The sequence below is a fragment of the Neocloeon triangulifer genome, unplaced genomic scaffold (assembly GCF_031216515.1).
Source record: "Neocloeon triangulifer isolate White Clay Creek 2 clone unplaced genomic scaffold, ASM3121651v1 ptg000012l, whole genome shotgun sequence".
Lineage (NCBI taxonomy): Eukaryota > Metazoa > Arthropoda > Insecta > Ephemeroptera > Baetidae > Neocloeon > Neocloeon triangulifer.
In genome coordinates this window covers 12,363,166-12,388,907 of record NW_026775554.1, presented here as the reverse complement: position 1 = coordinate 12,388,907, position 25,742 = coordinate 12,363,166, and the positions used below count along the sequence as shown (strand labels likewise).

General features: G+C 39.9%; 1 protein-coding gene across 5 annotated transcripts in view; it reads left to right on the top strand.

The window, feature by feature from the left end:
• LOC132197739 (uncharacterized) overlaps nt 1–25,703 on the top strand; it is a 30,346-nt gene extending 4,643 nt beyond the window's left edge. For 2 of the 5 annotated variants that reach the window (XM_059621250.1, XM_059621249.1), the window contains exons 3-16: nt 5,088–5,206; nt 15,112–15,150; nt 18,500–18,782; nt 18,834–19,111; nt 19,170–19,303; nt 19,365–19,449; nt 19,506–19,601; nt 19,662–19,834; nt 19,888–23,215; nt 23,501–23,617; nt 23,770–23,937; nt 24,329–24,488; nt 24,548–24,682; nt 25,008–25,703. In XM_059621250.1, coding sequence (XP_059477233.1) covers nt 5,088–5,206; nt 15,112–15,150; nt 18,500–18,782; nt 18,834–19,111; nt 19,170–19,303; nt 19,365–19,449; nt 19,506–19,601; nt 19,662–19,834; nt 19,888–23,215; nt 23,501–23,617; nt 23,770–23,937; nt 24,329–24,488; nt 24,548–24,682; nt 25,008–25,336 — 5,444 coding nt within the window. In that variant the 3' untranslated portion in view covers nt 25,337–25,703. The remainder of the gene's footprint in view (nt 1–5,087; nt 5,207–15,111; nt 15,151–18,499; nt 18,783–18,833; nt 19,112–19,169; nt 19,304–19,364; nt 19,450–19,505; nt 19,602–19,661; nt 19,835–19,887; nt 23,216–23,500; nt 23,618–23,769; nt 23,938–24,328; nt 24,489–24,547; nt 24,683–25,007) is intronic. The other 3 variants (XM_059621251.1, XM_059621253.1, XM_059621252.1) reach the window with 3 other exon arrangements.
• Nucleotides 25,704–25,742: the final 39 nt, after the last annotated feature.

Here is a 25,742-nt window from a genome sequence, read left to right as displayed (position 1 = left end):
TTTGAGACAAGAAGAAATTAAGAAAAATTTTGTTGAAGGTTTGTTGAATTTTTTTAGTTCTCCAAGGATTTTAATAAAAATAAGCCATACAAAAAGGACAGAAAGTAACTCAATCTTGTACGTAAATCTCCTTAATCCAGTTCATATGCAAATGGATTTCTCCATCCAGATCACTTTTTATGTGTTATTATATTATCGTTGCTATTATGTTCAATGAAAAAAAAGTGAGAGATTGATTAACGTAAAAAATTCACATATATTATTGCTTTTACTAATTTAGATTAAAAAAAACTCCAAAATGAATATCAAGTAATTTAAATTAATTTATTGTACAAATAAGTGACAAAAAGTAACAAAATGTCTTTTAAGTTATTTAGGTTTGAATTAGAAACAAAATAGTTTGACACTGAAAGAATAAAATAAATAATATTGATTAATTATAGTATTTAAATTTAAATCTAAAATTAAAAAAAAAGACATATAAGCTCTTTTAGTCCTCCTGTGAGATAGCATTGCTGCTTTAACATGGTTCTCCCTGGAGGAAAATACTGGTAGAAGAAGCCCCTATAACAATTTGTGGTGTGTGTTTTTTCCCATCTTTTTTACGAGTCTGAAGAATCGATTGTCACTTTTGATGCCTCAGAACAAAGTTCCAATGTTGGTCCACCGGCGAATGTGCCCTTCAAAAGCGAATTTGTTCTCCGCTGCCTGTCCACGTGGGCCGGTCGCTCTCCATCTCTCTCAATTCGCTCGGACAGACAAAGGCAGCGGAATCCGTCCCGGCAGCAGCCACGTCGCACGGTGGCCGCCGCTTTGTTGAAGATCCGATTATCCTTTTCTTTTTTCGTCTTTTTCCTCGCGTCGTCTGCTCGCAGGCGGCGGCGGCGGGCGCTTCAAATCCGTCTCTACTTTTAATTACTTGGTTGGTTAGGTGTAGTTTTGCGCGCACATTATATTTTTAGCCGGCGCGTCCCGAGAGCACCGCCACTCGCCCGCTATTGATTTCGCCGCCGCTCCAACTCGAAATCCAATGTGCGTGATTCTGCCAATGCATTAAATCTGCATATGCTTACGAGCAAACTTTGCTCTTGGTTTTTCGGCCGATGATTGATGATGTTTGAAGGACGGAGCTAATTTGGTCGTTTGTAAATATGGATTTTTGGTGTATTTTAAACTCGTCTTAATGACGGCTGTTTATTTTTCCACTGTGGTCCGATTTGCTTCGACTTGCGCGTAGGTGCAAATCGTGGGTCGACGTGCGCTCTGTTCCGGCGTGTCTCAAGTGAGTGAGCCTTGAAAAGTCACATTTGGAGCTCAGGTTGTCGAGGTACATAACAATCGAGTAAACTTTATTGCCCGTGGTGATCTCAATTTTGATTTTACTGTGCTATTTATTGTGGTGTTGCTAATTTTATGGCCTATAAATGCTGAAGGTGGAATTTAAATTTTTAAATTATATCAAGTTTTCCCATGCATATTCAAATAATTAAGAAAGAAAAACGTAAAATTTAATTAATTCAACAACGTAAATCAAAATCAAAGTGAATTATGAAGAAAAAAATAGAGAAAATCAATTATTTATTAACACTGAATATCAAATTTTGCTATTCACTATGACTGACAATGAGAGTTTCTTAGAATCCAATTTAGGTGGTGAAATTTTGCACACCTGTCTTTATAAAATGACTTTGGCAGACTTGGGTGCTTTTGTCTTTGCTCTTAATGCCATTTTTGAGGAACAAAAGCCCAAGTTTACCGAGCCGAGCTTAATTCCCGTTCCGTCTCGCGGATGTTCGTTCCTCTTTTTGCCATAGAGCAGCAGTGCAGCGGAACTGAGAAACGCCTTCGCGAAATTCAGCTTCTGCTGTCAGCCCATCTGGCGCAAGAAGATTTTGCACTTGTACATACGCCGGCCGGCCGGGGCTTTGTGCTGCGACCGTCATGTTTTAAGTCTTCTGCAGCATCTGCGAAATCTCTTTATACGATTACTCACAAGTTTTTATAGCTCGGTACATATATACACATGACACGCCGCAAGCCTTTTCCCTCCGCTCGCCATACAAATCCAAATTATTTCGCAGCAATTTATTTTCCAGGCGATTTCAACCCACGGTGCCAACTGGACGCCATCATTTATTATTTTGGCAACATGTGGAGAGGAAATGTAATAATTTGGCCGCCCTTATTTTTGTTGTTAGTCGCACAAAGGTGCAAAGACTAAACGCTCTTTTTGTTTTGTAAACTCGTGTCGCAATTTCTTATCGCGGTCGTTTGCTGAAAAATAATCCTCGCTGGCGCGACGCACAGGGCTGATGTGCGTCACTTTGAATAATTTAATTAGGACTCTTAACTCTCAACTAAAGTAAATAAATGCATAGCGGCGATTTAACGCTCCAATGCAAGCAAGACATGACTTGGAGGTTTCCCAGAGAAAATACATACTCGACTGCTGCACTTGGTGCTTCTCATAGAGATGAAAAATATTGGCAACTGTTCGTAATGCTCCTAATTTAAACCTGTATTTGACCATCTGTCTGTATATTGAATTGCATACCAAAAATATCTTTTGTGAAAAACGCAATTCATGGCAAGATTAAACCGATTCTCAAAATATATTGCTATTATTCACTTTTATTTTAAAATACTTTATTCCAAGCTAAAAACAACATGCCATGTAGAAATAGCTCTTTTATGATCAATTTTGATTAAAAATTATTTTCCTTGTCGGTAATGAAAATTGCTTAAATTGTAATTCATTATTAAATAGATATTTTCATTTTATTAAGAGGCTTTATATTAAATTGATGCTTTTTTTTTAGATTAAGGATACAAATCGATATTCCAATAATTTTTAAGCCACCAATGTCTATGCCGAGCAGTCTAAATTTGGCAGCTCTTGCTTTTGCGCATACTTTTGTGACCTAAATATCACACTGATAAGAAAAATTCGTGTAGCAAACCTGGCAAAATCGACCCAAAGCCCGCAATGCATCAACAAATTTAATCCTTTTTGGCCTAAGTCAACCACAATAAATAAATCTGCTAGTTGCCGTCGTTGGGGAAATCAAAATAAAAGGGCCGCCACTTTTGTCCTGGAAATTTTATTGGATTATCCTGCTCTGGCTGCAGCTTTATGCAAACACGCGAATTACGTACCGAGATTGAATAACGCCCTCATTGAGCAACTTTTTCTGCAACTCGAGCAGCCTTGCCCGACAATCAGTCGCAAGGTCGGAACGGGGGGACCGCTCAGTCGTGTCCAATTAATTAGCACTTGACTCATTTTGACGCTAAACGTCGAGAGCGTTAATTTATAAAACTTTGCTTATCAGGTTAAATTTATAAATTGGCCGGTCTTGACGTAGAATAACTTTTCTATAAAATCCATCCTCCGTCGGGATAACATGATTTACGCAGAACCTATGGTCTCAAGGGGGATGAGGTCAAACGAGTTTGGCGTCATCAACACTGGAGTCTGAACTCGCTTATCAGCAGCAGTTTCATTCATGGTTGCGGCGGTGCACGTGTGTACACGATTCGCCGGCGGTGCTACTTTTAATCGAACATTTATCTTGTCGCATCTTGTCCTCCATATACTTACAATGCAACTGCAGCTATACATATTTAATGGACTATTTCGTAATCAGCTGCTGGAATTTAGAATGGTGAGGTGTGCAGGGAATAAATTTATAAATATTACAACGTCCTTTAAATGTAAGGTGATTAAAAGTAATAAAAATTAGCAGTGGTTTTTGGAAATAATTTTTTTTTTAAATGGCTTAAACTTGTAATCTAAAATGATTATTAAGAAAACAATTTTCCAAGCTTCATAACAATTAATTGCAAGAAATTTTTATATTTATCTATTTGAATTATTCACAAGTGTTCACAAGGCAATTTTCCTCTAGCGCTGGGTCATGTTTTGAAATTGAGTTAAAAAGAGCAAAGTTGGAACATTTAATAGTTACATATATATTTACTGTCATATTGCAGATTACATTTTCACTAGGATTTTAATTATAATATTTTAATTTGTTATAAAAATTACAAAAACTGGCTAATTTGTTTAATTGGCAATACTTTTCTACTTGGGATCCACTTTTCAACTCAAAATTGTCAAAGAAATGTTGAACGAAGTATTATCCTCGGAAAAGATCATCAATTTTTATCATCTACCAATACTCATACTGATTTGATTTCATTGTTTCCAGCGTGTGCTAATTTTTTAAAAAGTCCCTGAACTTCTACAAGCTAATTCTCTTTTTAATCATACTGCGATAAGGTGGCAATCGCAACATTATTATTATTTTTTAAATATATACCGACTGCTGTTCGTTTGCGACGGTATCGCAATAATTATTGAAAAAAGTGTCTGGATATGAACAAGTCTTGTTTTATTAAACGTCACGTTGCGGTTTTATCAGCTCGCAAGAACGACCGACCGAGAAATCCAGTTTACAATTTTCTTGGCGACGCGGTAGGTAATCCAACCCCCGCGAGTGTGTCGATTGCGAGTGGCGATTGTACATTCTGTTCTGCTTGTATACGTGGATTGGTAACCAGTCGCTGCGGCGTATCTCGCCGCACGTATATAAAAATCACTCGTCGCCGAGAAAACTGCATGCGCGCCTCGTAATCCCTTTCACTCTTTGTATATCAAAGAGACGAATATCATGTAGGTGGCGAACGACATTCGTGCACTGCAACTATCTGTGCTGCTGAAATAGCAGCAAGATGGAAGAGTAGTACAAACTGCTCGCTCGCTTCTCAATTGGTGCACGCCGTTATTTTGCTTACGTAATGTGCGAGCAGAGCACTATTGATGTCACTGCGCCGCCAGTCCGTGTTGAAATTCTCACTTATGGTGACATTAAATGGCAAAAATAACTTCAACCGACAAAAATTTGGATCTTTCTTTCATTAAAAAAGAAAAAAGCTTATTTAAATATAAAGATTTTACGTCTCAAGTTGTGATCAAAAATTACATAAATTAATTTGATACCATTTGTATTTATATCTGGTAAAATAAGCAGTCTCTCATCTGAGTTACAAATTAACCTAAATAAAATGTTCTTGTTTTGTTCCAGGTGGAGCTGAAGAAGTATGGGGCCCAATTGCAGCAAGTCTGGTCCTTCTTGTGATGTGCGCGGCGTTGGCCCTTCTTGGCTGCGTCTGCTGCAGGAGAAACAAGTCTCCGCCTTTCCAGGTGAGATTTTTACCATCACTTTCAGTGTTTCCAAATGAAATTTTGTCAGCTCTTGATCGGCCGTTCCACATATCTCTGAATCTCTTCACGAGAAATAGGGAGACCATTATATATTTCAAATTCACATACGTAGGCGTCTCACCTTTGACCTCTTGGGAGCTAGTCAGCGAGAGAGCACCTTGCACAGCCCGAATTCAGTCGCCTTAGCAAACTCTGCGGAGTCTCGTCGTCGCAAAAATAAATTAGCGTCTTTTCATGATGCAGGCAGGGACGCAGCCCAGTCCTTTAAAAACTCCCCCTGTCATTTTCTCATACAGCGCACACGCGACAAAACCTTTCAAGAGCCCTTCCTTATTAAACGTCTCGGTGCCACGAAACGAAGCCAAGTGCCCTCGAGTCGGTGCGAAGGCGAGTAAGCGGTCATGTGCCAAGTGCAAACTCGGCCGCCATACATATATTTTGCTAGCCTAGTGCTTTCCCCGCTATTTTTCCGCCGGAATAAATTCGTATCTTCTGTGTGCCCGGCGGCGCCCGAGGGCTATTTATTTTGCAAGCCTCCTCGAAAATTCATAAATCACACTTCTTCTCACAAAAGTTATTCAACGCCCTCCGTGGAGGGACAGAGAAAAACTAAAATATGAAAGGAAGGAAGAATGTCTCTGGGAGGACCATTTCTTTTATTTGCCGTTCCATCTTTTTCCCTTGATATTTTACATCTTTTTGTGTCTTCAAGAGTTATTATTAAGAGTCACGACGGCTCTTTTTCTAGGCGAGTAAGAGATTATTCATTGCTTTTATGCAAAATTTAGTATAATTAAAAAATGTAATTAAAGAAAAATTGGCAAAACGTTCATTCAAAATGAATAAATATGTTTTGTGGGTAAAAATATAGATTTGTTTAGATTTAGATTTGATCTCGTCCCTATAATTTGTTTTAACATCTGGAAACCAATATGCATACAGGGACAAGGTTGATTCTTTTTAAGATAATTGTAAATTAAAAAAAGAGGACTATTATTATTTGGCAATTTTAATCTCCGAAAAATATTTCATTAAAAAAATCGAGCTAGTTAATAGCAAAGATTTTCCAACAAATTAAATGTATTTTTAAGTTTTTTAACTATTCTTTTTTTTATTGACATTGTTTTATTTTGTATTTGATGAGAATTTTCATTTCTATAGAAACCGTTAACAAAGGGAAAATAAAATTATAAATAATAGGTAAAAAGGAAAAAAATTAACATATATAAATTTTTGTACTATTAAGTCATGAGAAGAAGAATGAATTTTTATGATTTTTCTGACTTACGCTTTGGAATTCATCATCATTAGAGCAGGCTCATTATTCACGCGCGCAAGAAGACGAAGAATAAGGCGCGAAAATAAATTAATTTTGTTTAGCCGCGGCGCAGATTTATAACACTTCCACGGTCGCACAAGCAGCAGCACGTCCACGTTTGCAAATAGGACGTCACGTTTCTCCCATGAAATTAAACTAATGGGGTAATTTTTCTCCTCATTCTTCAAAATATGTTTATTCTCCAAGGAAAAAAAGACAAAAGATCAGTGTGAATCTGCTGGATAAAAATAAAGAACGTGCGTTCGTTGACATCACGAAGTCTCTCGAATCGGGCGAGCGACCCACGCACCCAAATTATACATACCGGACCTTTTCAATTACCTTCTTCTCCTTTCATTCAGGATGGAACCACTCGTCTCCGTTATTATTTTATTCTCGCTGCTCGCGTGCTTTTGTGCAGCCAAAGGAGGAGTCGCCGGAGCGTCCCCGGCACTAAATTTTTTATTTCCTACCTCTGCTCGTTCTGCAGTCTGCTGGGGGAATCGATCACGTAACGAGCAGATTTCGCTCTCATTAAGCAACAGGAACAAAATCAATGCACACTTCTGGCGACACCACCAAGGCAGAAGAATCGATGGCGGCCGAGTTTTATTATACGAGAGGTTGTCGTTTCTTTGTTACATCCACGACACACATCTTTTTTCTCTTTCGCAAAGTGACATTTCTAGTCAGCCATCCAACGCGGTGCCAAGCGCTCATATTTTTATTATGTACCATGGTGTTTTTCTCCCTCGTAACGTGCGCACTGGGTCTAATTTGGCGCTTCTAATTCAAACTGACAATGTCTGCAACACTGCTGGCACCCACCCTGAAATTGAACGTCAAAATTTGCTGCCAGTTTTTGGCATGCTGAAATAAATTTAATTTGATTCTTTTTGGCTTGCACTTTTGAAAATAAAATTGCTTTTTTATATTATTTAATATATTAAGTACACGTTTTTACAATAATAAATCATTAATACAAATATCTTTTTTTTTTAATTTTCTTAATTATATTTTGAGGTAATCCTAGAGTGAACCAATTTATTACTTTTAGAGGATTTGAGCTGATGAGTCATTTGGCCATTTGTTGATAAAATAATGCAAAGTCCCTCAACCAATAGATCGGAATTCTCTAAATCTATATATCAGAAACAAGTCGATTCCCAGAAACCCAGTAGTGAAGGGATTACTGCTCTGGCATTCGCAAGTTCAAACCAAACGCGTGAAGTGTTTTGTTCATTGAACGCAAAAAGTTTTCAACCAGAAATTTGGACTGAATCCAAAGAAACGCGTCTGGTTCGTTGACCTTTTCCTAATTCAGCCGGTATTCAATAGACCGCAGATGTTGCACATCAGCACCCGCATGGCGCCGGAACTCCTATGACTTTGCGAGAGGAAAAGTTTCGCAACTTTTCCCTCGCGCACTCATGTTATTGCCTCTGATTTCTAAACAACGCCGCAAAATAAATAAGAAGAAAAAACACGCAAAGTTAATTCCCAGACTACTTATTTAAAGGCAAATATTTTGCATTTTGCTTCTGGAAGAATTCAATTTTAACAAAGAGAAAAAGTCACATTGAAAATTATAACAAAAATAAATTATATATTGACATTTTAGGCCCAACACGCTCATTCATGTTTGATCCGATCATCGTGGGTGGAGGGAAGTCAGAAATTCGCAGCATGTATATAGGGAGCCATTGTGCCGTAAACATTTTGAGGTAGATTGGTCGTTCGTATACATAGGTGGTGCATGTGCGGCGGTGCCACGCTGGATCGTCACGCCACAAATGCAGAATGCACGCTTCACGGAACTCGGTTGAAAGAATTGATTGACATCGACCATTCCGCAATAGACTTATTGTGATCCAATAAAAGGGAAGGTTGAATTGGATAAGCTCGTAAAGACTCCGTCACTCACACTGGCAAAAGCTGATGAGTTTTGCAGTCGTCGGAAGGAAATCATTCTGATACCCACGAGGATAGACTTTGAAAACATGACAGCTCAAAATTTTCATAATGAAATTAAAAATTAATTTTATTCTGATTAATAAATTCTTTGTGGAGGAACTATTTTATTTTTAAGAAATTTAGATTAAGTTTCAAGCACAAGAAGAAATTTTATATATAATCTCTGAAACAGATTGATATTTAATAAAATTAACTGTGTAAAATAAATCTTTCTAACAAAATCCAAACTTTCCATCTGATAGAATGCTTTAAGTAAAAGTTGTAAAAGAAACAAAAAAGCTCTCGTTATTTGCCAATTTTCCGCCAGCAGCATTAGCCGGTGAAATTGCTCGAGAAAAAATGCTCTCTTCACTTGTCCTCGGCGGCGAAGCCAAAAAAGCGGATATTGCAATTGTTCACACCAGCAATCCATGTTTTACAAGCGTGCCGCAGCTGATAGACCCTTTCTCTCTCCAAGTCGGTTACTGCTCTCATCTTTTTATTGTTCTGAAAAGTCAGAGCAAAGAAAATATAATAAAAACCGCCGTTATCAAATAAATTTTAGCCGAATAAAATGCCACAATGGAATGAAAAATCCACGAGAGCAGGCCGTCGTGCGTAACCGATTGGATTATATTTGAGTAGCTTTAGAAAGGGTCCCACCGGTGCACGCAAATTAGCTCAAAAAGCTACTCGACTCTCGAGGGGAAGATCGATGCCCCGGAATGCGTCCTGCAGAAAAGGAGCCGCCCTTAGAACGCAACTTTTTAATAAAGCTGAAAGCCGCGCCCTTTGCCTTAATTAGGGCACCTTTGGCACACAGGTAATTACTGTTCGTCGCGGGGTGCAGATATGACGGGGAAAAATTAAACAAATCGTTCGTGACCTTGACCTCTAGAGTTTTTTTCCTGATGGATGGCAAACAGTGCACGAAACACACACACACACCACGTGTGACTTCCAAACTAGGCCCTTTTCTGATATGTTTGCTCGCGGGGCGTCTCCTCCGACAATCGCTTCGTGCAGTGAACACCGTGGCCAATTATTTTATTAGCAGTTGTGCCGCCGTGCGGATCGATATTATTTTATTGCGCCTTACAAATTGCAGCGCGCTTTGTACTGGAAAAATAATGATCACACCTGATGTGTTGGAAGATTCATTGTTGTAACTGTTTGTTGACCAATTGAACTTATCCGCATCCGTTGCCAAAATCGTGTGGTTAAAAGAATCTTATTGAATAAGCCATACTGCCATTTATTTTAATATTTTTTTAAATTATAAAAAAAAAATAGAAAATTATATTCTTAAATTAAATACTTAAAATCAAAACTTTTTTAGAAAACACATTTCTTGAGATCACTTTGAAAACATTACGTAAAATTATGCAAAAATTTAAAACCAGTGGAAATTTTGTTTCTTATTCAAGAAAATTTTATATAATTAACCAGACGAGTTTGCGCTAGTGATCTGAATTAATCTGAATCACCGATCGCGCACATTGTCGTCCGGATGCACTTGAAGTCGCGCGGGTTGACTTTGAAAGGAGTCCGCGCGCCTGCTCGTCTCTTGATACACATTCAAGAGCTTCCTTTCAGCTGATGAACTAATAGATGCCCTCGTCACTTTGTCAGATGTCCGATAAAACAGCTCTGGGAAAGAGAAGGAGCGAGTGCACTTATGAATGACCTCACGAGCGTTGCGCTGAAAGATCCGAATCGCGCCGTTTATGAAAAATGTATACTTATTGATTTATTCCGCACGGTCGGTGACTCACGCCAGGAGGATTCTATAGTAAAAAAGTGACATCCTTAGCACACTTTTTAACATGTAGGATGTGGAAAAACGTGGCGTTTGTTTTTTTGTTTTCAACGTTTATTTCTTTGTCTCTAATGCACTCGAGGAACTTCAACGTTCCCCTTGGTAACAGTCTACCTGAACGACAAGCAGCTTGCTTTTACTGCTAATGCGGATGTTAAAAAGACATACTTGCGTAATAGTTCTACATTACATTATTTTGTTAAAAAGGAATCATTTGAACCCAGACTATCAAGTAGGAACAGCTGTTTTACGAAGTAAGTTTGAAACAGAGCATTTTTATAATAAAATTTATAAAATAAACGTGTAAAAAGCTTTCTAGTGCAGTAAAATTAATTTAAATGGAATTATTTCTAATCTCATTCCTAATTGACAAAAATTTTGAATTGTAATTATTAATAATTTAGTTAATATATTTCTATATTTTTAAATTTGAAATTGGTAATTTTATGTTTTCATATTTTATTTACTTTATCAAAAATGATAAAATGAGAGAGATGAGCAAACATTTTTACCTTTTTATACTCCATTTTATAAATATACAAATGTTATTTTTGTACTTAATAAATCAATAAAATATTAGAGCTAGCTGTTTATTCTCTTTCAAAATTTCACCTTTTCGGTGTTAATGTTTGACTGGATTATTGAAATGAAATTCAACAAAATTATTATTTTTAGAGGAATCATAAAAAAAAAGTTTTTTTGATATGTAATTTTTTTATTATATTAATTTATTTTTTCATTTGAATTAATTATAATTTTTCTTTTAGATATAATAGCTTGTATCTAAACTATTGAAAAACGTTATTAAGTAGGTTTCAGAAATTTCAGTTCTTAATTTTATTTACTATTTCAAGGCCCATTTTCTTTGAAATTTGAGACTTATGAAATTACTTACTCACATATTACATTTAATTTCAGTTTATAATTAAATTTACAATAATTGGGGATTTATTTGATTGGAACAACCCCCTTTGATGCGATGCTACAAATGTTGCGGCTACAATCACAAGGCTGTGAATTGCCGTTACGCCGGTCCCAAGATCTGCACCATTTGTGCGGAGGATCACCTGTGGAAGGACTGCCCCCATAAGGAGAATAAAGAAAAGCATAAGTGCATAAACTGCTGGAACCACAACCTAAAATGCAGCAGTGATGAGAAGAAGTTCAACGAAAATCACATAGTAATGAACTTCAAGTGCCAAAGTATGCAGCAGGCGATGAAAGCAGCTGAAGAACGTGCAAGAAATGACTAGCGTATGTGCGAATATGGTGAAAAATCAAACTCAATAATTTATGCCAATGCGCGTGGTATAATTAATAGTAAAAGTGACATTTTAAGGACGTTAGAAAAATTAACTCCCAGTGTGCTCTGCCTGAGTGAAACACATATAACGGAGGACATTAACGAATGTGAAACTAATATAAAGGGTTACAACTCTCTTTCGGTTTATTCACATTCAAAGCACACTGGTGGAGCATCAATCTATGTTCGTGAAGACATACCTTTTGAAAATATCTGTTCACTCAATAAAGCGCCATTTTGGTGGATATGCGGAGTTAAAATTAAAACTAAAAGGGGTGTTTTTTATATCTATTCATTATATCGCTCTCCATCTTACAGTGCTCACGAATTTATTGATTCTTTTGATAAATGGCTGCAAGAAAATTATATTAGTTCATCTAAGACAATTATAACTGGAGATTTCAATATTAATTTAAATGACAAATGTGAAGCAAGTAAAAAAATGTTAGATGTGATTTTTGACAATGGGTTGAAGCAATTTGTGAATTTCAATACGAGAATAACCAACACGTCAGAAAGCTTAATTGATTTTGTAATAAGTGATCATTTTGGCTTAACTCTACAGAGAATGAAACGAACTAAAATTGCGGATCACGAGACAATTAAAATTAAGTGTGACCTATTTGACACTCGGCTCAAAGTTCCGCGTGTGGTTGAAGTGAGGGATTGGAAAAATTTCGACTATGATAAACTGCAGGACTGCATGGAAAACATAGAAATCAAGGACAAAATGAACGCAAGTGAAAAAGCTGAGGCCCTCTTCGGTGAAATAGACAGAGCGGTGAGCGCACTTCTCCCCCACAAGGTTATTCTCCTGAAAGGGAGAGTGGCCGAGCCATGGGTGACCGAAGAAATAAAAAGTGAACAAGCGAAAAGAGACGCGGCGCGTGAAAAAGTGTATAATTGTGTTCCATCTGAAAAAGAAAACTGCTGGAAAGTTTATACTAATCTGCGAAACAGTTGTGTGCAGAAAAATAGAGCCGCGAAAAGGATGTATTATCATAAAAAAATTGATGCACTAAAAAGTGATTCCAAACAAATGTGGAAAACGCTAAAAGAAATTGTCAGCAAAAATAATACCAGGTCTCCAGTTACGGACATATCATTTCAAAACTGTAATATCTCTATAGAAAACAGTTTTAATGAATTTTTTGTGCAAAGTGTAGAAACTTTAAACATGAATATACCCAATGTTAATCGGAGAGATGCTGAGAGGTTAAATGAAATTCCACAAAAACCAGCGAATTTTAAATTTAGTTCTGTTGATATGGCGACTTTGTTGAACATTGTAAAAAATCTGAAGTCAAAAGCAGTTTCAGACAATCTTAACTTAAAAGTCCTGCTGCACTCATTTGAGTTCATACAGGACAAACTTTTGAATATTATTAATAGTGCAATTGCAGAAGGAATTTATCCAAATTGCTGGAAAAAGTCAATGGTGGTACCGATTCCTAAGGTCAAATGTCCTAAAGAGCCCCAGGATTTCCGTCCAATTAATATTTTACCATTGTGTGAAAAGATTTTTGAAATTGTGCTGCACATGCAAATTGTAAAGTATGTTGAAGAAAACAACATACTTTATGAAATGCAGTCTGGTTTCCGAGGCAAACACTCATGCGAGTCGGCAATTCAGGCAGTGTTAAGTGCGTGGAGAAAATCAGCAGACGAGGGTAAAATAACAATTGCTGTATTTCTTGACTTTAAAAGAGCATTTGAAACTATTGATCGGAATCTCTTGATAGAAAAACTAAAAAAATATGGATTTGGAGGTGATAGTTTGAAATTGTTAAAAAGTTTCCTGACCGAGAGGAAACAATTTGCGTTTGTAAATGACAAAAAATCGGAGGAAATTGAAGTAAATATTGGAGTCCCACAGGGATCGGTTTTAGGCCCATTACTGTTTATTTTGTATATAAATGACCTACCACTCCATGTGCAAAGTGTGTTGTTAAAAATATTTGCGGATGATACGTTGTTGTCAGCCACTGCTGATACATACGTGAAGGCGGCAAATATTCTCAACGACAACCTAAAAATAATTTTGATTTGGCTCAATGTAAATAAGGTGAAGTTAAATGCAGCAAAATCAAAATGTATGTTAATAGCAAAATCAACTCAAAAATTAAATGAAGTGAGCACGGAGAGAAATGAAGTTCCAATTGTAATTGATAATGAACCACTCGAGTGGGTTGACAACATGAAGTATTTGGGTGTAATTATTGATAGTCATTTGAAATTTGATGATCATGTTTCATATGTCATTAGGAAGGCGGCAACTAAAATAAGTTACCTCGGCCGAATAAGTAATTTTTTGTCAAAAAACACGAAAGTGCTAATTTACAATTGTATTGTTGCACCACATTTTGATTATTGTGCAAGTGTTTTATGGAGTGCTAGTGAAGAAAATGTGAAGAAAATGCAAGTTGTTCAAAATAGGGCCATGCGCATTATTCTGAATTGTAACAAGAGGACGCAAATAAGTGAAATGTTAAGAAAGCTTGATTGGCTTAATGTCAAAGAAAAACTAGCTCTAAATATTCTTGTGTTAATTAAAAAAATTAAAAACAAGGAGGTCCCCAATTACCTCTGTAAGGAAGTACAACTTGTGGGTGACGTGCATAATTATAAAACTAGAGCAGTTGGAGATTTTTATATTTCCAAAAGCAAGAGTAAATTTGGAGAAAAATCACTATTTCAAAGCGGCCTCCAATTATTTAATAAGATTCCATCAGATATTAAATGTATTGAAGGTACTAAATCGTTCAAAAAGGCGTGTAAAAATTATTTGAAAAATCAAGATATTGTACTATTGTGTTCAAGTGATTGAAAAGTGACAATTTGTGCAGGACTAAATAGTCATCAAGAGTGCAATGGACAAATTTTTGACATATTAATTTTAAATGTACATGTACTAGTTTTCGAACTAATAAATATATATTAAATCAAAATCAAATTGTTCTGCCACCTCCAATTCGTGAGTCACTGAAAAACGAGCCATCGGAAAAGAATTTGGGCGCCGCCAGTCGATCGGCAATTGACAGCCCGCGGTGCGAGTCGCACCTCTTTCAGCGGCTCATGTATAATAATTCTGCGACTGAAAAGCGCCACAACCGGCGCCCCGTCCTTCCCTCCGCAATAAAGAACGCGCGCGCGGCCAGAGAGCGTATGACTCATCCGCATTACAAGCATCCCAGCAGCGAGACTAGTTTTATTGCACTTGGCTGCGACCTTGCCTGACTCACTGCATACTGGGGACTCCCTTCTTGAGCCAGCAAAAATTTTCAGCGCTAATCAGCAGCCGGCTGCCGAAAGCGAAACAACTCCGCGCATCGCTGCTCATTCATTCATTTTAGAAAAATTATGTTTTTGTAAAAATCGTCATCATGCTCAGAACCAAGGCGACTGAATTCGGTGACAACTCAAAGTGCTCTGTCAGTCAGTGGGTCACAAGTAGAAAACTTAGCAATTTTTTTCTCTATCTGTGCAAGCAGCCGAAAAAAGGATCAGAGAATCGGCCCGTGGTGAAAAAGGTAAGACCAAGAGTTGGTTGTTCTTTGCTCGCTCGTGAGAGATGATTTCATCTCTCGCTCCAAAGCCGGATTTCAGTTCAGTTGTTGCTGCCATTGTTCTTCATTTGCGTTTTACATTCGTGCGCTTTTACGTTTTGCAACTCGTTATATTGTTGTATGCATTGTGTACATAGCAGCTTTTCAGTTTCAACTCCTCCATCTCTTTTTTTAAATTTATTTCTTTACAAACATCCTCACCGCATCGAATGAGCATGATTTTATGCATAGTGTAATTTTTGTTTTCCATTTTTATAATGCTTAAAAAGTATTTTTTTTAAATTTCTCATCAAGAAAAGTGCTCGTCTGTGATTCATTTCATTTGAAAACAGTTCGTTGGAATTCATGCTACGCTGTTTCTTAAATAAATTGTCACTCACTCACAATCAGCCATGACACATGCACGTGAATAGCGTCCAATGCAATTTATAAATATTTAGAAAAAAATATTTAATAGCGTGATTAACAATTTGAAGGTGATTTTCAATTTGTCTTCTCAAAAGCATTTATTTTTTTATAAATATTTTATTTATCAGTCAAGTAATGCGTAATGTGAGGGAATTTTTTAATATAATAATAAATTTTTGATTATCTCCTTTTCTATGATGAATTTTTTCAAGGGGAAACTTTTATAACTTGTTGCCGTATAGCAAAATTATGGAAGATGTTCAAAGCATTTCAAATAGGCACCTTCCCAGGCACACCTTTTGCTTGTTGAAATCCTATGTTTTGCCTGAAACGCCCACGTTCCAACTGCACACCCCGACGACGCGTCTACCACATTCACGACACTCTCGTCGTTTTTTATCGCGCATTTCCAGGGACATGCTTTCATTTCACCCCAGCACGTTTCGCCGGGGTTAAAATTTCCTCTTTCGCGCTCTGTGTGTGTGTGTGTGTAATATTCATTACAACTTCCAGTCAACAGCAGCGTCATGCCTTGTGAGCCGTGCTGCTTTTGCATTGTTTCCGCACCAGTAGGCCGCGCAGATTTGCAGCCAAATAGAGTGCGAGCAAGAGAGAATAATAACAAGCCCATTCAAACGAGCATCTGCACTTGATTTTTGAAATGATTTACTCTCGAGCTGCTGGGTTTGGCCGCCATTGTTTCCCCCGGTCATTTTTATTTCATTTCATTTTTTATTCGCCTCCAAATTGATTTTGTCGCCTTTCTCGTCTCTTTCCAGACACAAAAGTCTCGTCGTTCACTTTTTTAACATTGTTTTTCTTCTTTGTCCGCTTCATTTCGCTCAGGCGTGATTTAAGAAGTCTCATTTGCACCATCACGCTCCCTCAGTTCATTAAACGCGTCGGTGCCACCCTGTGCCAGCAAAACCGCTGAATTTATTTATTTTGGTCGATTAACGTTTTGTTTCAACTATTGCTCATAGTCAGAAACTGGTGAATCAGACGGCGCAAAACAGTAACACACTGACTGTCTCTCAGCGCTTCAGAGGATAAACATTTCTCGTTTCGTAAAATGTGACGCGTTTTTTAATAAAGAAGTGGGTGCGTCACCTCTGTTTACTTTTACCATACGTTTTGAAAGAGAAGCCCCTGAATAAATCATTTTCGTTTTCTCACAAAAGAGCGCACTTCCCGGATATCAGAGCTGTTTGCTCGTCGCGGCGGTGAATAGGAATTTCCTTAATCGTCCGTCGGACGTCAAATCCACCAGGGCGATTTTCCTGTTACCTTCTTGACCGCATCTCGCGCTTTATGCAGCTGTGAAAACCAGTGGGCCTTGCTTCCTGGTATATCTTTACGAACGAGAGTAGAGGTTGAAGCCACAAAATAATCAACGATCCTTCCGAAAACAAGAGGTTATCCCGTCTGTTTAAGATATAATACGGTTTCATTGTTTATTAAGGTTACGAGGAAACTGATTGGGGTTTTTTCTCTGGGTTTTCTTTAGGTTATCTCTGATGGCGCGCCGGATTTTCCGCTTTATATTTAAAAACTTTTTTTTATGTTTTGCAAATAATGCACTTCCTAGTCTGTGAAATGACTAACTTTAAAATTAAACTCGAACTATTACAAAGATTACATACAACAAGAAGTAAAATAATATTTAAAGTAATATAACGTATAAGTGGAATTAATTTACATTTTTTTTTTATAAAATTAAGATACCAACTTTACTAAGTGAGATAGTCAATGAAGGAAGATTAACAGTTGAAAGCTCAAAGCTGATTATATTTACATTAGATCCCCTAGAAAAAGTTAAAAAAGCATTAACGATATTTTTTGTAGCTTTTTATTTTTACCTTGTTGTATAATACCTGCAAAAAGCATCCCATCGTTTACTGCCTACCTCAATACAAAAAAATTGTCACGATAAGGAAAAAGTGAACCGCTTTGCGAATTATAATTTTCTCTGAAAACTCTTTCCTCCGTTCAACCATTCGTCCATTCGTTTTCCTCGTTGAACGCAATCGACTGGCGAATTGCGCCGCTCAAGATCAAAGTTTATCCTTTAACTGTCCTTCAGCGCGCACTACTGTAGTCGGTGATGCGAGCGAGAGAGTTTGTGCCTCTTAAAACAACACCCACTGCTGCCGATTAACGCGAAAAGGAAAAAAACAGCCTCAACAATGCGACCGAATTAATTTTTTTTGTGTCTCTGGAGCTCGTTTATTTTTTGCAAGTCTATTGAGATGATGATGAGCAAAGGAGCAGTGCACCGGAGCACAAAAGCGACGGTGATGAGGCAGCTCGGCTTATGGCAGACAGAACAACGGTGGAGGTCAAGCATTCAGCTCGGGCCGTATTTTACAGTTCTGCAGTCTTTCTCGCTTGCTACTTGTTTAATTGTTGAACAGCACCAGCAGACGCTCCGAATATAACCTTTGCAAAACACTTGAGAAAAAAGAAACGAACAAGACCAACGGCACGACCAAGTGGCACACGTGTACAGGCTCGGAAAATATTTTTGCAGTTTATTATTGTTTGCGATGCTGTGCGAAAATCTGATCTAATCGAGGCCCAGCCTTGTTGTAATCAATAAAAGCCATAGTCAAAATTGAACGTAGGGCGGAATAATTAATGAGCACCGCCGCCGATGGTGTCTGCCAATGTAATTAATGCACAAGAGGAGCAAATTATAGCGCTGCTCCCTACGTGACTCACCACCTCGTTGGCCAATCCAAAGCCAATTGCAAGTTCCTCAGACTCGTTAAGTGATGCAATCGTGCAACACAACCACTCATGCACTGTTTTTATTATTCATGACATTTTCGTTTGCAAAACCATTTAAAAACAACATGCCCGTCTGACAAAAGTTTTGAAACAAAATTTGCTCGTTTGTTTACAGGAATTCACCGACACGACCTCGAACCACAGCCTTTCCACAGCCGGTTTTGTCAACCCGCTGGCGAGTGCGGCTACTCCAGCCTCAGCCTCCTCCGAATTCACAATTTTCCCACCGCCGGGAGTGCAGCCGCCCTCTGATCGCCCGGTGCCCACTGTCCGCTTCGAGCCGCTCCCAGACATCAGGCCAAGATTTGCTGTGACGCCGGCTAGTCCAGAACACACTCCTTTGAGACCAGCTGCGTTCAGCAGTGCAGATCCTAAACTCCCATTCACAGAATTATTTGGTAATATTTTATGCATTTTTATTGGTTCAAAATTAATTAAAAATATTTTAGATGAACCGAGTTTTCCAAGAGAAAGACTTAAGTACCTGAGAGAGTTGGGCAAGGGTTGGTTTGGAAAGGTGGTGGAAGGTGAGGGTTTTATGGATGGCCCTGGAACGACACCTGTGGTGGTCAAGATACTAAGCGAGGCTGCTCCTGAAGAGGATAGGAGTTTGTTTCTCAGGGAGGTGGCGGCTTTGCGCACCCTTAGTCACCCCAATTTGCTGAAGGTTCTCGGGTGCAGCTACGACAACGAGCCACTACTCATCACCATGGAGTTTTGTCCTGTGGTAAAGATGAATATTATTTATTGTCTTTACTATTTTGTTAAAATTTAAATAATTTCAGGGTGATTTGAAGTCCTTCTTGATAAACCAGCGAAACAATGCAGCCCAGTTTGAGCAAGAAGGAAAACTACTTAGCATCATGTGCCAACTTGCAGCTGGTCTGGAGTTCATGGCGCAAAATGGATTTGTTCACACGTAATATGCAAAGAGATGATGCTCTTCAAGTGCTTAATATGTATATTAAATTGCATTACAGTGACTTGGCAGCAAGGAATTGTCAGCTTGCGTCTGACTATTCGGTTAAAATAGGAGATTATGGAAACAGTATTGATAGATTTAAGGTGAGTTCGAGCTCTGTGTGATTAATTCTCAATTTGCATAATAATAAATTTTGCAGGAGGAGTATTATTATGCAGGGGAGATGGCATTGCCAATTAGGTGGTGTGCGCCTGAAACTCTTGTTTGTACGGACTCTATAATTGAAACCAAAGAGGCAAGTACATTGATTTATTTAATTTAATTTTTTTAATTAATTAAGATGTGTTGTATACAGGTCACAACTTCTGCTAATGTCTGGACATTTGGTGTTCTACTTTGGGAAGTCATTGAATTTGGATCACTTCCTTATGCTACGCTGTCCGACGAAGAAGTCATTGTCCAAGTGCTTGGTCCCTCTAGACGAATTTTGCCTCCCCCGTCTCTGAACTTGCCCCACAGTCAATATCTGTAAGTTAATAGCTGGCCAATGAAAACTTAATCTAATTTTTAAACACTTGCAGTTATCATTTGATGAAGCTCTGCTGGTCGAGTGATTTGAACCGTCCAAACATCTCCCAAATCAAGGGCATGCTGCACCACCTACTTAGCAACAAGGCGCAGGCTGACAAGACCTTTGAAGAACGATGGGCCACCTTGAAACCAAATCACTCTGGTTTGCAGCAAATCCCAGAGCAGCAGGAGCACATTGTGGTGATAGAGCAGCACGACCTCTTCGCATCTCCGAGCAAAGACTTTCCCATTGCTGAGAAGCAGCGGTCGCCGAGCTTACAGAACCTGCATGGCTCCCTGGATGATGTCCAGGAGCTGCGCTCAATTTCGTTGCCTAACAGTAGAGAGGTGTCACCAGTGAAAACAATCGCAACCATGATCAGCTCAACAGGCGATCTGTTTTCAAGCCAGTCGTCAACTTTGGACGACGATGACACCAGAAAAATATGCGAAGCCATCCAAGATTTGGACGACGCTCTTGCTCTAGAGCAGACCTCGTCCTCAGAATGCAGCTCAATTGTTTGCACACCAATCAGGCGTCATTCAATCACAGCCAAGCCGGAGGACATGACTCTGCGCGCCGACTCTGACTCGGAAGAGGAAGAGACGTGGAGAGGCCGAGTGGAAAGGGGCGAGTTTTCTGAAAAGGTGAGACAAAAGTCTCAAAGTGTGCAAGACCTGATGGTCCTCACACACATTGACTCGAGCAGCGACGGTGACGACACAGACTACCCAATTCCCAAACCCCTCAAGTATGACATTTTCAAGAGTGAAGGCAACATTTGTGGTGCTGTTGTCATCGAAGGCCTGCTCGACTCATTTAGAAAGTTACGAAAGCTGTCAAAAATTGAAGACACTGCGTTTGACAGCCTGCAGTATGATAGCATATCAGCAGTGGCAGTAGACTTCCAGTTAGACGCCCCGACATCTCCCCCTAGCAATAAGTTCCTATCATCAGATCTATCCACCAAGTACCTGATCTCAGAGGAGAGTGCTGCCATTTCTTTGGCTGACGTCCAGCTGGAGGCGTTCGACCAACCCTACAGCATTCTGGACTTCACTGAGGACACCATTGCAAAAGAAGAAAGCAGTGCTACTGATTTTGAAGTTCATCTTGACTCTCAGCAGTGCTCAGAGCAAAATTTTGACATGCCCGTGACTTCTTTCCTTGCCACAAATGAAAAACAACCCAAGCTCATCGAGACTGAAGAAAAACGTCCACCTGAGCTGATTGAAGAGAGCGTTTTAGAAGTTCCGATCGTTGTTACCGATCTCACTCCAGCAGAAAGCGAGGTGAAGCTGATAGCTGAAGAAAATCAGTGTCCATCTTCTCCCCATCTGAATCTGCTGCAGCCTCCTCAAAAGTCCCACAAGTCGAAGCCTCACCACATCGAGCTGGCGGCCGAGCCTGTCAGCATGATTGCGTACGAAGCGACGCATCCTAAGCACCACCGCAAAATCAGAGACGTTTCCAAAGATTTAAACTACCTGCAAATAACATCCCACCTTCAGATCGTCCCTAGCGCTGACACGGCAGGCATGATCGCTTTTGACTCGCATGTCCCACACGTGTCCTTAAACTCCCCCGAAGACCCCAGCACAGAATTAACGGAGGCCGCAATCGTGCCCGTGGAGGCGCCAACCCTGCCCATCATGCTCAAGGTTGAGCGCAAACCGCTTCCCAGTCCAGAAAAGGAGAAGACGGATGGCCCACTCAGTACCATTGCATTCGAATATGTGGCAGACAAGCAGGAGGCGCTCATATTGGACGACGTCCAGACCACCTTGGAGCCTCTCTTCAAGCCCAAGCGGTTGGCCGAGCTCTGCGAAGAGACCCTGGTGCTTGATGTGAAACAGTACGACGAGTCCAGCATGGAGGCAATCATACTGGACGTTGACACAACAACCCTGGCCGCTGAAATATGCCTGGAAAACCCAGACCTGGTGCCTCTGACAACGCAGGCTGAGCAGTCAACCGCTCTGAGCAGACTGGACAACTTGCTGAACGAGAGAATAGACGTTGTTAACAATTGGTCAACGTCTGCTGACATTAAATTTCCCGCTGCTAAAAGGACAGCCGCGGAATACGAAGGTCTCAAGACTGGTTTGGAGGAATTTTCCATCAAGAGAACTACGCCCGACGATGAACGCAGCAGTGATTCAGGCTATAGGGACAAAGTGAGCCTGAGTGAGAGCTGCGATGGCGAAAACGGTGAAAAGTACAACCTGGAAGACATTGAGGTGGAGCTGGAGACCTTCGGGCAGCTGGGGACACCGTCAAGCGACAGTGGCTTGGAACGAACACCGCACGATGACCTGAAAGGTTTCGACACCGGCGACAGTGAGGACAAAAACGATGATGACGACGACTTCTGGAAACAGCAAATGGCCTCACTCAAGAACGCCGCTGGCAAGACAATGGCGCTCTTCCATGAGGCTGTTGGCTCTGACTTGTCCCCCTCGGAAGAGGAGAAGGCGTACACCAACTCGTGGTTCAAACGCAGCTTGGAGGACAGTGAAGGCAGTTCCGAAGACAACTACGGCATGGACGAAGCGAGCGAGGCGGCCATTCGTAGCGAGTTGCAGCAAAAATTGCCCAACCTGGGTGGATGCAGTGACGGCGGTGACGAGGAGGAGGTGCGACAGGAGGACATTCCTGTGCACTACAACATTTACCCGGCACCGTTGTCGCCAATTCTGGAGGAGCAGGAGAGTCTGGCCTCGTCGGGTAGTTGCTCGCCGTCGGTCAGCGTTGCCACCAAGGTTGCCGCGCGTTCCAAAAGCCTCTCCAGTTCGTGCTCCAACAGTCCGGCGCCTGTCGAGACTCCACCTTTGGTGCTCGACCGCTCCGAACACTTCGAAGCGGACATAAGGGCGGCCATCGAGTCATGCTCAAACGGCCCCCAGGCGGGCGAGGAGGACGACATGCTCTTTGTCAACACCGAGACTAACGAAGCCACCATGGTGGAGTCGCCGCTCAAGCCAAAATTGCCTTTTCTCAACTTCGCCAATGGCCAGCAGGTCTACAGTGGCGGCGCCTCGACTCCTAGTAGTGTTGAAGACCAGTGGGTGGAGGACGAGTATGAAGAGGAGGCACCTGAGGAGCATGAGAAGGTGACCACCTTTGGCCGCGTTGAGGAGGGCAAAGAGGAGCCTCCAGAGCCGATGACCTGGATTTCGCTTCCGTCAACCAAAGCGCCGATGCCTTCGCCTGAGGAGGAGCACTCAAAGTTGGTTGGCGCAGAGCTCAACGAGCCGCAGCGCCAGTGCGTCACTCCCGACTGGGAGAGCGACACGGGAAGCGAGGATTCCTGCTCGAGCGGTGAATTTGTCTGGAAGGTTCGTATCATAGTAGTACTAAAGCTAAAATTTTCATATTTCACTTAAACGTTCAAAATTGCTTCCAAAATTTGTCTTATTGGTAAAGTAGTTAGAGCGAAATTGTCCAAAGAAATTAGCAAATAAAGGACAAACGCTTGTTAATTGGCTTATTGTTAAAGTGCCTCTTTTCTGCAAAAAGGGGTTCTTTGGAATCAGAAATTATTTTATTACTATATTTTTTTGTCAATGCTTTTGTTTTTGCTACTGCTAATTTGTCGCTTGGTGTCTGTGTGCATTATTCAGGAGGGCGATAAAGAAACTGAAGTAAAGCCTGTTGTTAGCAATGAGGTCGAACTTGACGAACAGAATCAAGCTGTTGAAGCGTCAAATGTTCAGCAAGCAATTCATAGTCCCACCAAGGTGAGCTGAGACAACCCTGAAAATAGCTCTCTGTCTGTCTCTCCTCTTGTTCTTTTGTCACTCTGTATGTGGTGATTTTGTCTTTTACCCCCTTTGCAACCTCTGCTGCTTCCGCTTCTTTGTGGCGTTTAGATTTTTAAACTTATTGGTAGCAAATTTTGCAGACATTCGAAACATTCAACGCCATGGACGTCATCGAAGAAGAAGACGAGGATGATAGGTCGAGTTGCTCCAGTTCCGAGACTGAATTCATCCCATCATCCTGGAATTCTGAAGCCACGCCAAACAGATCATCGCTGAGAAGTCCCGAGAGAAAATCTGTAAGTTCTCTTTAATAGCTTTGTTAAATTGTTCTGCATTATTTACTGTGCAAAAACAACAAGGTTAATATGCCAAGCAGGGTCTTTTTTAATTTTTGCAATTTTCGATTCCCATGCCTCGAGCAGGAAGAGGAGGACAGCATTGTAAGTCAGGCTGGGCCTACATTTTGATGTTCCCTTTCCAAAATTAAAAAAAAAAAAAAAACACTAGCATGAATACTTTTTGGACTTTTAGAACAATATACAGGGAAACTAAAATAATAATTTTGAATTTTTAAAATAAATTGCTGGGACTCAGATTTATTAGATTGAATAGGATTGGCAGATTTAACTACTTTTAGACAAATTTAGATTTTAAAGGGTAAAATACTGAATCTGGACTAAATTTCAGGAGCTGAAAAAGAATGTTTCTTTCAAAAAAGAAAAATACCACCACGTATATGAGTATCCAAGAGAGCCAAGCGACACGGAGGTGGATGACTCAGTTTTTGCAGACTCTCGCAAACGATGGGAGACAAGCCAGAATGCCGTAGACTATGCCACCTATGCTGGTATTTATAAAATAAAATGTAATGTGTAACAAACTTTTCATTATCTTTTTCAACTGCAGACTGGGAGCTTTATGACGATGATCTCGCAGAGAATGCTGACAATGACACCGACCCTGACTCATCTGAGCACGGGAAAGTGCAGAAACCCTTCAACTTCTATAAACTCAGCAGCATCGAGTGTGACTTCAATAATGGTGAGTTTTGCATTTCGCGTGTCACTCAAATAAAACCCTAGAAATTTTGACTAAAGAAAATCAAAGGCTTTTAAATTAAATTAAAGTTTGGTGGTTATTAAATCCATTGATTATTTATATAATTTAAAAAATATTATTGAGATTCATTATTATACTCATATTTGGAAAAAAACAATCCTCAAAATAATTCTGAATAATACATCTGCAAGGAAAATTTGCAAAATCTTTGATATTTAAATTTTTTATTTGCCCAATTTTTGAACATAAATAAAATAAAATAAATGTATGAATGATTTCTAATTTTAAGTTCAATGTTTGTTTTCAGGAGTTAACTCTGAAGAGGGTGACTTCTTTGTCAGCAGCTCAACGCGCCCCTTCCACCTGAACCCCGCTGCGATCAGCACAAGTCAATTCTTCCCTGGCATGAGTGCCACAGATCCATCCGAACCTCCCTCTCCTGGGGGCAGCAGTGGCGAGAGCAGCAACACCACCCCACCCTCACCCCTTTCCCCGACAAGCCTGGGAGAGTTGCGGCACACGAGGGACAAACTGAAACTAGACTTGCCAAATAAGTTCTGCCTGGTGCCACCGTTGAGTCCAAAACTGAACGCTTCTCCGTCGCCAACAAGCGAAGCTGCCGAAACGCAAGCGTAACAAAAGTTCAGCTGAAGCTTATGATTTCTTTAGATTTCTGAGTAATTTTTTTACGAGAAAGGAAGAAAAACTCTACTAGTGTTTAAAATCAAGTTCTGTGATGATTTGTTGATTTTAATGTTTATTGGCGTGTGATACCCGTTTCATTTTGAATCCATTTTGGTTTGAAGTTATCCACATTGAAAAAATCGGCGAGTCTCAAGCAACCATGAAAAGGTGTTAGGCTTTGATAGCCCTGCCTATTTTCGGACTCTCACGATCATTGATCAATCATACCGGGCCATCCAATCTTCAATTTGCAATACTCGTAAGTACAGGTCTTAGGAATTAAGACTGAATCATAAAAGACCTTCCAAGTAATTGAAAACGTGAACTTTAATTTTAACCGGCGTCGCTACGACCCGAT